Source organism: Heteronotia binoei, chromosome 9, assembly GCF_032191835.1.
Source record: "Heteronotia binoei isolate CCM8104 ecotype False Entrance Well chromosome 9, APGP_CSIRO_Hbin_v1, whole genome shotgun sequence".
In the NCBI taxonomy this organism is placed as follows: domain Eukaryota; kingdom Metazoa; phylum Chordata; class Lepidosauria; order Squamata; family Gekkonidae; genus Heteronotia; species Heteronotia binoei.
The window spans coordinates 106,014,668-106,028,997 of record NC_083231.1 but is presented as its reverse complement, the minus strand read 5'-3'; the positions used below and the strand labels follow the sequence as shown (position 1 = coordinate 106,028,997).

Here is a 14,330-nt window from a genome sequence, read left to right as displayed (position 1 = left end):
AAAGGGGGGGGGGTGTTTGCTCTTCTACACAATCTACCTACGTTTCGTTACAGTTCCTTCAAGTGCCTGCTTTTCTTATCACAGCACTGGATCTCATTATTACTTTGAGTTTTTAAATAATACACAAGATGAGTTTGCCAACCAGCAGCTAACTCCAACCAAAGCAAAACAAACAAACAAAATCCCAAAAGAATATGCGAATAATTAATCCCCCTTTCCGTGATAAATAGATGGAAAAAAAAATCACATAAGTTCATTTCAGTTAGTCACAAGCCGCTTTTTTCCCCTAATGGGAGGAAAGACAAGTTCCTAGATCGGTTCAGCAAGAGGGTATCTTCCTTTGCGTTCCTCGCTGGAAACAGGAAAGAGTCAAAATTGGCATTCCAAGCATGGAAGTGAAACTGTGCTAGAGAATCCAGCATTCGCACTGGAAAACACAAGTAGCAGCAGGCCGTAAGACATCAAAGGATCGACAGGGCGAGGGCAGGGAAATTCATCCAGGTGTTTCAAAAGGGCTCAAAAGGAAAAAAAAAAGTCAGATCTTCAAAAGAGTTTTCCTTGCTACCGTCTTTGATCAATCGGTCATAACAAAAAAATAATAATTGCAAAATCTGATGATCCATCAGGTTTGAGGAGTCAGTCTCTTTGTTCATCTTGACGTGCCTTACCCAGCTGCACAATCCTCACAACTTTAAAAAAAAGTCACTGGCTTTAAAAGGAGGAGGAGGGAGGGAAATAAATAAGGGATGTAAATAATGGCCCTTCGTAATCATCCCCGTAACAGCAGCAGCTGGAGCAGAAAGCCAGTCGTGTGTTAGACCCTTCCAAGAAGAGTTGACCTGGAGAAAGAGAGAGGGGAGAGAAGAGCGTGTTGAGATACTAGAAATGGCTTCAGAGACAGTCTCATATCTGGTGCCAGTGTGGTGTAGCTGTAAGAGTGCTGGACGGTCGCAGTGTGGTGTAGCTGTAAGAGTGCTGGACGGTCCCAGTGTGGTGTAGCTGTAAGAGTGCTGGACGGTCCCAGTGTGGTGTAGCTGTAAGAGTGCTGGACTAATAACTGGGACATCCAGGTTCAAATCCCCCCTCTGCCATGGAAGCAGGCTGGGTGACCTTGGACCAGTCACTCTCTCAGCCTAAGCTACCCCACAGGGTTCTACTGTGGATAAAATGCAGGAGAGGAGAATCAACACACACTACTTTGGGTCCCCGCTAGCCTATAGTTCTATAGTGGGAACCCAAAGCAGTGTGTGTTCATTCTCCTCTCCTTCAGTTTACCACAGTACAACCTTAGGCTGAGAGGGTGAGTGGTCCAAGGTTACCCAGCCAGCTTCTTGGATGACTAGCCTACAGTTCTATTGTGGTTTTATTATATTGTCTTGTTTTTAAGCTGAATTGTTGATTTTAAAATGGTGTTAGCTGCCCTGAGCTTGCAAGGGGAGGGAGGGAGAGAGAAAGAAAGAAAGAAAGAAAGAAAGAAAGAAAGAAAGAAAGAAAGAAAGAAAGAAAGAAAGAAAGAAAGAAAGAAAGAAAGAAAGAAAGAAAGAAAGAAAGAAAGAAAGAAAGAAAGAAAGAAAGAAAGAAAGAAAATAGAAGAAGATATTAGATTTATATCCCGTCCTCCACTCCGAAGAGTCTCAGAATGACTCACAATCTCCTTTACCTTCCTCCCCCACAACAGACACCCTGTGAGGTGCGTGAGGCTGGAGAGGGCTCTCACAGCAGCTGCCCTTTCAAGGACAACCTCTGCCAGAGCTATGGCTGACCCAAGGGCATGCTAGCAGGTGCAAGTGGAGGAGTGGGGAATCAAACCCGGTTCTTCCAGATAAGAGTCCGCACACTGAACCACTACACCAAACTGGCTCTCCTTAAATAAAAAAATAAGTGCTTTGCTACCCTTGCCATTTGAAATGTGGTATTAGAGGGGCGTTTTAGGGATGCCATGGACTGCCACAAAGCCAAATCTGTGGGTTTTAGATCAAGTCAAGCCTGAATTCTCCCTAGAAGCTAAAATGACTGAACGGGGCTACCGTCCTAGGTTCACGCTATGAAAGACTCACTGGGAAAGACAACTGTGCTAGAAGAAGCTGAGGGCAGCAAGGAAAGGGGAAGATTCAACATGAAATGGATTGGCCCAATCAAGGACGCCACGGACCTCAGTCTGCAAGAGCTGAGCGAGGCAGCTAATGATAGAGGATGTTCTGGAGGTCACTAATTCATCAGGTCACCATGAGTTGGAAGCACCTGAAGGCGTTTCACACACACCCCGTTCCTTCAGCTGTCATGGAATAACAGAGTTGTAAGGGACATCAGAGACCATCTAGTTGAGCCCCCCTCCTCAATACAGGCCATCCAAATGAGATCCTCTGTAACTGATGGCCGTTCAGTCTCTGCTTAGAAGCCTCCAGCAAGACAGAGCCAACCCACCCGGTAGGTTAACTGGGTTCCATCATCAATCTGGTCTCACTGCTAGGAAGTTTCTCCTGAAGTTCCCCCATGAATGACCCCTCCTGTAACTTAAGCCCATGAGAACCAGCCGTCTCCTCTGGAGTAACACAGAACAAGTCTCTGTCCACTACCAGGGGATGGCCTGTCAGTAATCTGCTGCCCTGTCTCTCCATCCCCGCTCCAGTCTTCTCTTCTTCAAGCTAAAGACATCTACCTCCTTTGAGCTTGTCTCATAGGACTTGCTTTGCAGACTCCCTACCATCTTCACTGCTCTCCGCTGAACCTGCTCGTCTGTCTAATCTTTCTCGGAAGTGTGATGCCCAGAACTGGTCACAGGACGCCAGATTCAGTTGGACCAACGTGATGTCGAGTGCAGCTATTACTTCTCACGACCTGGGGATTTATCACATCTCCGTTCCTGCACTCTAAGACTGCATCGTCAGCCACATCGCACTAATAACTCACATCCAGCTTGTGACAGACTCTGTGACTGCACCTCTCCATCCAAGTCATTGCTGAGTTGCCTATCAAATGAAGCCATATGGGTTGGCAATCTTGGGTAGACGTAGGCTGCAATCTGGAAGGCCTATCTGCTCCCTCCCCAACTCCACTGACTCCACTACACCGATCTGTACTTCTGGAACCTTCACATTGGACTACAGCAATGTACATTATGAGGGCCCACCCTAGAAGTTAACAAACCTCAACATGTATAGATGTCTATAACCCAGATTTTGTCCAACCTTGGGAAGCATCTGCATATAAAGCTACTATTGGAAACTTAATGTTTAAAGCCCTTTGAGACCTAGGACCACATACCCAAAGGGTCGCCCCCTCCCTATAAAGATTTGCATGTGTAGCATCATTTATTGAAGCTGCCTCTCTGCTTGGGAGGTACATTCGGTTTCCATAACCCTTTTCAGTAAGGAAAACCTCTAAATTACGCAAAGCTATTCCAGCAAACTTTGCCTAAAGATTGTGGCCTTTCTTTCTTTTTTGGTAGCAAATGTCAAACTGGCTTTTTTTTTTTGTCTCTTTGATCACTAGATTAGGGAAACATGGGTTTTGATTATAGCTGTGGCATATTTTATGATAGTTTTTATGTACACAATCGTAAGTGAAGTAAAAAAAAAAGAGAGAAAAATACTTTTAAAAACTACTGGTCTTTTGTTCCATCTCTCTGCGCCATAGTTTCCAAGGAAGGAAGACAAAAAGGCAGACGAGCAGAAATATGAACCTGGAGTTTTCTTTTCAAACACATTTGCGGGAGGGTGGGGCAAGGTGAAACAGATTGCCTTCATTCTTCCCAAAAGACCACAAATTAAGTGCCGGGTTTTTAAAGTTCACACCATGTTCATCTGTTGAGGCACACTGCAGAACATTTGGCGCTCACAAAGCAGTGCGTTTGCAGTCTGCTGATTTATTGATGGCAATCCCCTTTGACACTGACCTCAGAGCCTTCCATCTGTCCTTTTCAATGTGATTCTCAGGCCCTTCGCTCTCGTAGGAAGCCAAGTACAGCGCTGCCGTTGGAGGAAACAAAAATGTATGTCTGTTAGCAGGCATTTCCCAATCTGCTCCTCTGAGATATTTCACACCACCTTTCCCCCAGCAGCAATTTTCTGAAGGTCTTTTGCAAAGGTTCTGAATGTAATCAGCTGAAGGGAAAGAGAGTACTTACTCTCTTATGCAGTATAAAAGCTTAGACTATCTCAGGATAGATGAAAATGATCTTGACTTTGCAAAGGGAGCTTGAATTGCCCCACTATGCAATCTAAGCACCAACCAAACATTCTACGGAGTCAAATACTGAATCTGCTTCCCTCCCACTGTGGCTCAGCTGATGAAATGACTTTGTCCCGTCCTGCTGCCAATATTAAGAAAGGGGGGAAATATGGTGGTGATATAAGGGGAATTAACCATGGCTTTTTTTTTAGCAGGAACACACAGGGACAGGCTTAGTGTCAGAGGTGTGGCCTGATATGCAAATTAGTCCATGCTGGGCTTTTCCCACAAAAAGCCCTATGTGAAACAATGGTAACATCAGGAGGTGTGGCCTAACATGCAAATGAGTTCCTGGTAGCGCCCCCCCCCCAGCCCTGTATGAAACACTGGTGACATCAGGGGGTTTGGCTTAATATGCAAATAGGGGTTCCTGCTGGACCTTTTCTATTAAAAAAACCCTGGAATTAACTAATCAGTACTGTCCATCTCTGGCTTTTTTTTGTCAACTGACAGAACTATGTGTCCCCTCCCCCGCCACCGTTTCTACTCTGGGGAAGAAAAAATGTATTTCTACTGAATGCAGGAAGGCTGCTGCTTGCAAACTTGCTCCAAAATACTATATCTTCTGTATTCACCCTCATCAGCAATGGCCAAATAAAGACAGGCCGATCTCCTCTATCACAATAAACAAACCACAATGAAAAACAGGCTGAGTTCTCACCATCGTCACTGAAGACTGGGACGGTGAGCAGATATTGAAGGATCTTCCGGTCTCTCTCGAAAGGGCACTCCACTTGTTTCCATGTCATGAATTCACTCACTTGTTTAGCCAGTTCCCAGAATTTCTGTAAGGAAAGCAAAAGAACATGAGCGAAAAACACTTCAACCAGACTGATTTGTGAGAAGATCCACAGTGTAAATTCTAAACTAGAGTTTCTGATCGTCAAGGTAAATCTCGGAGGTTTCCCCCCTCCCCCCAAAATTTAAACTCTCCTTTAAGCACCAGACCAAAACCTTTCTTTTGTGCTGGCCTTTAGCTTTAGCCATCTTTTTCTGAGCTGTTTTCATGGCCTAATTCTAGCCTGGTTGACAGTTTTATGGGTATTGTTTTCAGCTGCTGAGTGATGTTTTATGCTGCTTTTATGGTTTGTTTTATGCTTCTTTTAATGCTTGTTTACGACTATATCGTATTGTTTCCCCTTTTGTGAGCTGCCTCCAGCAGGTCTCTGAAGAGGCAGCATCTAAGTGCTCTAAAAAAACCCCTTTTTAAAAAAGACAACATGATCCAATTCTGCTAAATCTGCTACAGAGGACACGCAAAGATTATTTTATTCTAGCCAAGCCTGGAGTAGCAGCATCAGGCTCAAAATGCTATCGAGAAAGGTGAAAGAGGTTTGGGCTATTTAGCTTGGAGAAATGATGACTGAGGGGTAACATGATAGAGGTTTACAAAATTATGCATGGGGAAGACAAGGGAGAGAAAGAAGTATTTTTCTCCCTTTCTCACAAGACTAGAATTCCTGGACACTCAATGAAATTAAGGAGCAGTAGGCTGATGTTATAAAGTAGTTGTTTTAAAATTGGAAATTTATCTTTTCTGTGGTTTTATATTCTCGACAGCTTCCATTTTTGTTAATTCGATAATACCCCGATGTCGTATTGTATGTACCAGGCTGTATGGAGTTATTAACTTTTTGCATTTGTTATTGTTCCGTCTTATAATAAAGGACCTTAAATAAAAAATAACAAGAAAGGAGCAGTAGGCTTAGAATAGAAAAAAGGAAGTCCTCCTTCACCCAAAGAGTAATTAACACGTGAAATTCACTGCCAAAAGAAGCTGTGGTGGCTACAAGCATGGACAGCTTGAAGAGGGGACTGGATAAACATCCGGAGCAGAGATCCATAACTGGCTATTAGCCACAAGGTATAGATGGAATGCTCTGTCTGGGACAGTGATGCTCTGCATTCACAGTGCTTAGGGAGCCACAGTGGGAGGGCTTCTAGTGTCCTGGCCCCACTGATGGACCTCCTGATGACACCTGCGGTGTTTTGGCCACTGTGTGATACAGAGTGCTGGACTGGATGGGTTACTGGCCTGATCCAACATGGCTTCTCTTATGTAGGATCTCTGTCTCATACACACACACAGTTTTCTCTCTCCCCATCCCCCTTCCCCATCTCAGGGGCATGTCGGGCTTTTTTCAAACACCTCCTAAGAGATATGAAGAGCTGCGTTTAATTTCTACAAGCAAGGAACCACAGTCTCATGAAGCTGCCTTCTACTGAATCAGACCATTCCTCCATTCAGGTCAGTACTGTCTACCCAGACTGGCGGGGGACTCTCCATGGTCTCAGGGAGAGGTCTGTTGTATCACCTACTGCCAGATTCATTTAGCTGGGTATCAAACTTGTGACCTGCTGCCTGCCAAGCAGATGCTCCACCACCGAGCCAGCCTCCTGTGAAAAGCTTTCTGCTTTACAGACACACTTTGGTGCAGGAACAATGCTATGAGCTCTGTGTTATCATGGGTAGTCATTTTCCAAAGAAACCTTGGCCGCAAATGAAACAGTTTTTGGGATACTGGCCCAACTCCATCTTTTGTCTGCAAGGCAACAGGATCTAGCAGGATCTAATATGGCCTGGGACCTGTCTACCTCCGGGACTGCCTTTCCCCATACGTACCCCAGAAAGCACTACATTCAGGGTTTCAAAATCTCCTTAAGATCCCTGGACCGAAAGAAGCTCGATTGTCCACCACCAGAGCCAGAGCATTCTTGGTAATAGCCCCCACTTTGTGGAATCCCCTTCCCGATAACATCAGGGCCCTGCGGGACCTGCCACAGTCCTGCAGGGCCTGTAAGACTGAATTATTCAAACTCGCCTTCAACAGTTAGGGGGAGGTGGCTATTCCCTTCAGCACTGACAATCTCACTGAATGAATATAATGGAAATTAGAAACTTGCCATCTTGGGACTTTTAATGAATGGATTGATAATTGTTAATATGTATGGAAATGTTTTATTATATATTTTATTTTTAATATGCAAGTGTGGGGTGTCAGCCCGCAGCTGCTCATAGCTGAAGGCAAAGGTCCTCTGTACATACTCAGAGTTGAGCTGCTGTCTTATCCATTACTCTCCATTAAGAAGAAAGATGGCGAAAGGGTGCAGTCAGTGCTACAGCTCTCCCCCAAAAGACTGCAGCCCGATTGCTATTCTTCCCTTGTTAACAGGATCCAGAAGGCCCTAAGTTTCCAGGGAGGCCTAACCTTGCTTATCGTTAAAGCATCAAGAGAGATGGCAACGAGCCCCAGGGTGAAGCATACAGCCCCTTTTGCTAATTAAAGAGCTTGGCAGTTAAACGCCAGGAAATTCCGGGCATGCTCTACTTACCTCGAAATTGACGTGGCCGTTGGGAAGACGGTTGGCGCAGCCTTCGTTGAGGAAGTAAATGTCCTTGATAAGCAGGCTGAAGAAAGGGATCACGATCTGGAAGGGGGGGCAGGGGAAAGAAACATGAGACTTCAGATGCTTTAGCGGACAAGATCCAGGTAAAGATCATGTGAGCATGTATGTGTGTGTATCAGGGGTGGCCAAACATGCTTAACATAAAAGCCACATCAAATATACGTCAGATGTTTGAGAGCTGCAAGACATGAATGTCACAAGTTCGAGAGCCAGAATGGAGGAAGGAAAACAAATAGATGGGGAGAGGCGTGAGGGGTGGAAAGAAAGCAATTTTAACTTTGGCTGCATTTTCTAAGCTGCTGGCCAGCTTGGCCTGGGGAAATGATTTAAGAAATTTAAAGAAACAAATGCTTTCTCCAAGCCAGCCAATGGGGTGTTGGGGGCTTCAAGAGCCACACAATGTGTGTGAAAGAGCCACAGTTTGGCCACTCCTGGTGCATATAAAGTGCCATCATGTCAAAACCAATTTATGGCAATCCCATCATGGGATTCTCAAGGCAAGAGACATTCAGAGGTAGCTGGCCATTGCCTGCCTCTGCGAAGCAACCCTGGTCTTCCTTGGAGGTCTCCCATCCAAATACTAACTAGAGCCGATCCTGCTTAGTTTCCGGAATCACAGGGGGCAACAAGATGCAGCCAGTCGCTACTCAGAAAGGTAATCTGGCAAACTCTGCTCAGCTTCCGAGATTTGACAAGATCGGGCTGGACTTGGTCGATCCTGAGAACTTCAAGTTTGCATGGTGCCTAGAAACTGTGTTTTCCACAGAATGGAGGCTGGAAAAGAAGAGACCTGCACTGTTTGTGGAATGCACTATGAAGTCGGTTAAGCAGGGTTGGCAAGTTTTTGCACTCTCAAACAAAACCCTATTTGACCAGAACAGCAGTGGAAGATGAGGGGTAACGTCCAACCACTTTGCTTAGAATGGGAAGCCTACCTCCTCATCAGACTATAATAAGCCTTCCCCTGATGGAAGAACCACTGAAGAGGAAGCAGAGTTGGTTTTTAGACCACACTTTTCTCTACCCAAAGGAGTCTCAAAGTGGCTTACAATCTCCTTCCCTTCCTCGCCCCACAACAGACAATCTGTGAGGCAAGTGGAGCTGAGAGAGCTCTGAGATGACTGGCCTAAGGTTAACCCTGCTGGCTTCATGTGGAGGAGAAATGGGGACTCCAACCCAGTTTTCCAGTTCAGAGTCTGCTGCTCTTAAGCACTACACCAACTGAAGTTGGAAAAGCCTTCCTTAGGCTGGAGGAAGATGCCCCCTTTTTGCTGAGTGGAGTGCTAGGATCCAAGCCAAAGAATTCACTTGTGTACAACACTGCAATTGCACCAGGTAAAAGCCACAGGCAGCCAGCGTAGTGCATTAGTTAGAGCATCAGACTAGGATCGGGGAGACCCAGGCTCCAATCTCCAGTCTGCCACGGAAGCTTAACCTTGGCCCAGTCATATGTACTCAGCCTAACCCATCAGTCAGGGTTGCTGTGAAGATAAAATGGGAAAGGGCAGAATGTTGCAGGCTACTTTGGGTCTCCACTAGGAAGAAAAATGGACTGCAATGGAAACCGAGTGCAATGGAAGCAAATAAACAAATAAGGAGATCCAACCTCCTGTATCTAATTTAATTTAATTTTTGGATTTATATCCTGCCCTATCCCGCAAGCGGACTCAGGGCGGCTTACAACATTAAAATCAGACGTATCGGGATTAAAATAACATCATAAAACATCATAATAATTAGAATAACATCATAAAACAGGTACTATAGAATCTAGACTCTCAAAGGATGAACGGAGATGCCTATTTGTTCTAGGATTAACTCTAGCAATTTGGATTTCAATTGTTTCTAAAGACATCTTCCAATTTCAATAGGATTTGCTGAGCAAGGAAGTCCAGCAGCCCAGAAAAGCTCTTAAAATAAAGATCTGCTTTGGGGGGGGGGGGGGGAGTAGCTGAATTCCCAGAATATACAGCTGTTCTGGAAGACACCATAAAGAGCGCAAGTATTTCAGAAGGATTTTTTGGCCAAGGGGCAGCCTGTGCAAAGCCCGCTCTATTTGTTTTCATCTTTATGCTTTTCATCCGAAGAGCTTCTGGCAACTTTACAGTCAGCTCTGTTTCTTTTTTAGTCTCCCCCCACCTTTTTTTTCTTTTCTTTTTGCAGGCATGCTTTAAGGAGTAAGAAAATCCACTTGGAAATGGATTTTTTTTGTGAAGTAACATGACTGTAGAAAGAGGAAGCGAACCAGAATTTCTATTACGTGGAACAGGGAGCCTTGACAGAGGAAGACATAATTAGGACTCTGGCTTTATTCTTCTGAATTAACACAATAAAGGAGAAGAGAAGGCTTTGAAGTAGAGCAGAGATTGTTTTGGCCATGATTTGGACAGTCCGGGCTAGCCCGACCTTGTCAGATCCCAAAAGCTAAGCTTGGCTGGCCCCAGTCAGTACTTGGATGAGAGACCACCAGAGAAGCCCAGGGTTGCTATGCAGAGGCAAGCAATGACAAACCACCTCTGAACATCTCTTTTCCTGCAAAGCCTACAAGGTCACTATAAATCAGTCGCAACTTCATGCGCTTTCCAACACCACAGTCAGTTTTGCCAGTCCGAAGCCTCAGAGTATTAATACCCTGAAAAAGCTGGATCCAGCCAACTTTTTCAATTAGTCTTGGCTGGCCTCCGTCCTTCCTACAGCCCCCTGTCCCCCTGTCCCACATGGCTTTTGTCCATGGAGATCTCATGCTGCCCAGCACTGCCTTTTGGGGGACCCCCTGCAACTACTCCCCAAAGCTGGCTGGATCCAGCTGTCATGATCCTCAGTCTAGTGAGGCCTACAGGCTCCATAGAAGCCTGCCTAGGAGTTATGACAGAAAGCCTACATCTCCCAGGATCCCTTCTGTCCCCCTGATTGGCTGGCAAGGTTTTTGAGGGAAACTAGCCCAGAGAGGGGTGGGACCTGGAAAGAGAGAACAAAAAGGGCCAAGCACAGACAGGTTATGTCTTTCCTGGAGGGGCTGCAGGCAGAGAGGCTCTCTATTTAGAAAAGCTGCAGACAGAGAAAGAATGCTCTCTGGAACAGGCAGTAAGAAGATCCCTTACCCAAGGTGGTGAGTTTTGGTATTAGAGTAGGGACTATATAGCTAAACGCGTCAGGGCTTTTGTTTATTTGCACCAACTTTTACTGTATATATATTTCACTGTTTTTACTCACTTATTATTTGAGCACTGTAAATAAATTGTTGTTGTTATACTGCCTGGGTTCTCATGTCTCCTTGGTCACAGTTAAGAGATATTTATTAATAAGGAAGACAAGGGTGATTGGGTGCTCTGGGCCCTCCCATGCAGACCCCGACTAGAGTGGTGACAGCCAGTAGAACGCCCTGCTAAGACCCCTGCTGTGTGACACCGACCGACAGGCCCTCCCTATAACTAGCAAAACCAGGATCATGCAAAATAAGAGATGCAGATTAGCTGACTTTACATCATTTATACAGTTTGCAGAACAGAGCTTTTCTTTGTAAAGAATTTGGATTACCGTGGTACATATTTTGGTGCAGAACCCCCTGATCGCACAGGCAGGATGGCAGCTTTCTCTGGGGCGAAAGCTGCACTCGCCAAGGAATGGGAAGCATTTTTAAGAAGTCTGTTTGTTTGAACAGTCGAGGAGACGGACTTGGTGCACAGATTAACAAGCACTCTGTGGCTGCGGCGCTATTTACAACCCTTACCTTCTCTCTGTTGCTGTGAGCTGTCAAGGACCTTTGAGCTGCTCCGCGGAGAGCCGTGCGGTAATTGTAGAAATTGCTGGAAGGATCCATTTGATGCTACACAGAGAAAAAAAAGAGAGAGAAGGGTGGAAATGCAGATAACAAGCTTCACGCCACACATACCAAGAAACCTCGTTACCGATTCTTTAGAAGTCCAGCATTTAATTCAGCAGGACAAAGTCTGTTACCGAGCAGAAATCCAACTGTTTTAGGAGAAATGCGCAGACAATACGCAGAAGGGCTTATCGAGGTTGCAAGCCAGCAAAAAGGGTAACCTCATTTCCCTGTTGTTCTATCAGGCTTCCAGTTATTGAAATTATTTCGAATGCAAGGCTGGAACATCAAAATATTTAACTGCAATGCTGGCATTCAACAAACCTCTCCTGTAATGCTCGATTTTAATTACAAACACATAGAAAAAGTAGGTGACTACAGTTTTCTTGTGGACGAAGAACTTTTCTCCTTACACTGCAATTCCATTCGTTCACCCCCCCCCCCAAAACTCACACACACCCTTCAGCTGAAGTAACACTCAGGTACATAATCAACATAGAATTGTATGTTTGCACAAAGGGTTTGGGCTGAATGGCCCACTAGTAAAGGAGTCCCTCCCTCCCACGCCCGTGTAGTTGGACAAACAAGACAAACATGTACCTACCTCAAGGATATCAAACTTGGCCGTCTTGACTTTGGACCAGGTTTTCTTCAGTCGAGAGACAGGACTCATGTTCATTCCAGCTTTTCGTTTGGAGGGGAGGCGGCAGAAGGATAAGGAGACGAGAGAGGAAGAGCCCATAAATATTTAAGACAAAAAGGTAAAATGAACTTTTAGTCCAGGGGTCCCCAGCCTGGTGCTCATGGACACCACAGCACCAGCAAACACCTTTCCTGGTGCCCTCCAAGTGTTTCTAGAAAGTGGGTGGAGCCAGTAGGGTTTCTGATCAGCAAGACTTCTGACTGCTCACTGGCAATTTGACTGGCTTGCAAAAGGTTGCTTTACCATCACAGCACAACAATTTTTACTGTGTGACTGAAGGTTAGCTGTGGCAGCCATTTTGTGTCTGATTCTACCTCTTGTACCTCGTCTACCTCAGGGGCCCCGTGGCGCAGAGTGGTAAAGCAGCAGTACTGCAGTACTGTGGTCTGAACTCTCTGCTCATGACCTGAGTTCGATTCTGGCGGAAGCTGGATTCAGGTAGCCAGCCCAAGGTTGACTCAGCCTTCCATCCTTCCGAGGTCAGTAAAATGAGTACCCAGCTTGCAGGGTGGGGGGGGGGGGAGTGTAAAAGACTGGGGAAGGCAATGGCAAACCACCCCGTAAAAAGTCTGCCATGAAAACGTTGTGAAAGCAATGTCACCCCAGAGTCAGAAACAACTGGTGCTTGCACAGGGGACCTTTCCTTTTTCCTGCCTCTTGTAGCGGCCATTTTGTGGCTATACCCACCACGGCATGCCAGAATTCCAAAAGGGCCAAGAGACTCAGAAAATTAGAAGAAGAGATTGGATTTATACCCCACCCTTCACTTGGAGTCTCAAAGTGGTTTATAATCTTCTTCCCTTCCCCTCCCACAACAGACACCCTGCTGAAAGAGCGCTTTCAAGAACTGCCTTGAGACAACAGCTGAGAGAACTGTGACTGACCCAAGGTCACCCAGCAGCTGCATGTAAAGCAGTGGGGAATTAAACTCGGGTCTCCAGTTCATAGTCCACCGCTCTTAACCGCTACACCAAACTGGCTCTCAAGGGGCGACTGATTTAGTCATCAGCGTGATCTCCAACATATCATGCCATAGGAGTATCACGGGAGTTGTCAGAAAGGGGAAGGACCATAGTATTCAGGCTTTCCTACAGAAAGCCACAGGACTGCCGCTGAAAACAGCAGCTCCACGTCTTTTTCTCCTCTGTCCTTGGCGGCATCACATTACCGACCTGTCAGCTTTCCTGCCTAATGATGTGATACAGGGATGGAGAAAACTCATAAAACTGCAATGTTACATTCTCTGCGGAGTACTGGAGGATGGTGAGAAGGAAGAAGGGCTATTGTTTTTGGAGGGAGTCATGCTGCTTCCGTAGCATCTAGTTCTGGCCTGATTTTGACAGAATTCGTTTCCAAACAGCATCCTTTATACCAAGAACTTTTTTGGGGGGAGGGGAGAATCTATATAGGTCTTCATGGTATACTCACAAATGATGGCCATTAAAGAGTTGAAGTTGCCAATGTTAAAACACTCCCGGGCCACATCGATGAAAAACTCTATCATCCTTGCTCTGTGTTTCTTCTTGACAGGCTGCCAGAGATAAAAAGACAGGAGGGAAAGGAATAATCAATTACTCCGCTTCTTGCTGGAGACCGATAGAAAGGTGTGCATTAAGGAAGCCGAAACAAGCATAATCAGCCACATCGCATACTTTCAACGTCTCGTACTTACTGGGAATGCATGCAAAGTGGCTATAGATGCAATGTTAGCATGCCACAGATCTGTAGCCCAGGCTGGTGCTGAGTGGTGTGTCAATGGTACACAAGTAGGGATTTTGTACACATATGTGGTCAAGCGTAAACTGTGCCGAGCCTGAGAAACTGTGTACAATTCACTTCTGGCCTGCCAGCAACTGGACATTAGAGTATGCTGATCCAATGCAGAGAATTAAATGAGGTGTGAAGCGTCCTCTAATCTGCAGAAAATGTCTAGTCCCTGAGAGCCAATGTAGTGCAGTGCAGTGGTTAGACCAGGACCAGAGAGATCTGGGTTCAAATCCCCACCTGGTCATGAATCTATTCAAGAGGTCTTTGCTATGCAGGCAATACAGTAACACTTCACTCGAATGTCACAAAGTTACTTGGTTAAATTATTAGGGACTATGGTCTATATCGCTGTGTATGGCTTGCTGAAACTAGGGTCCCACAATGCAGTTTTCACGCTAT

General features: G+C 45.6%; 1 protein-coding gene across 1 annotated transcript in view; it reads right to left on the bottom strand.

The window, feature by feature from the left end:
- Positions 1-286: 286 nt before the first annotated feature.
- Positions 287-14,330, bottom strand: part of RASGEF1B (RasGEF domain family member 1B) — a 267,204-nt gene continuing 253,160 nt past the window's right edge. The window contains exons 8-14 of the mRNA XM_060247136.1: positions 13,593-13,695; positions 12,066-12,145; positions 11,369-11,464; positions 7,564-7,659; positions 4,892-5,015; positions 3,896-3,968; positions 287-839 (exon numbers count right to left, since the gene is read on the bottom strand). Coding sequence (XP_060103119.1) covers positions 815-839; positions 3,896-3,968; positions 4,892-5,015; positions 7,564-7,659; positions 11,369-11,464; positions 12,066-12,145; positions 13,593-13,695 — 597 coding nt within the window. The 3' untranslated portion in view covers positions 287-814. The remainder of the gene's footprint in view (positions 840-3,895; positions 3,969-4,891; positions 5,016-7,563; positions 7,660-11,368; positions 11,465-12,065; positions 12,146-13,592; positions 13,696-14,330) is intronic.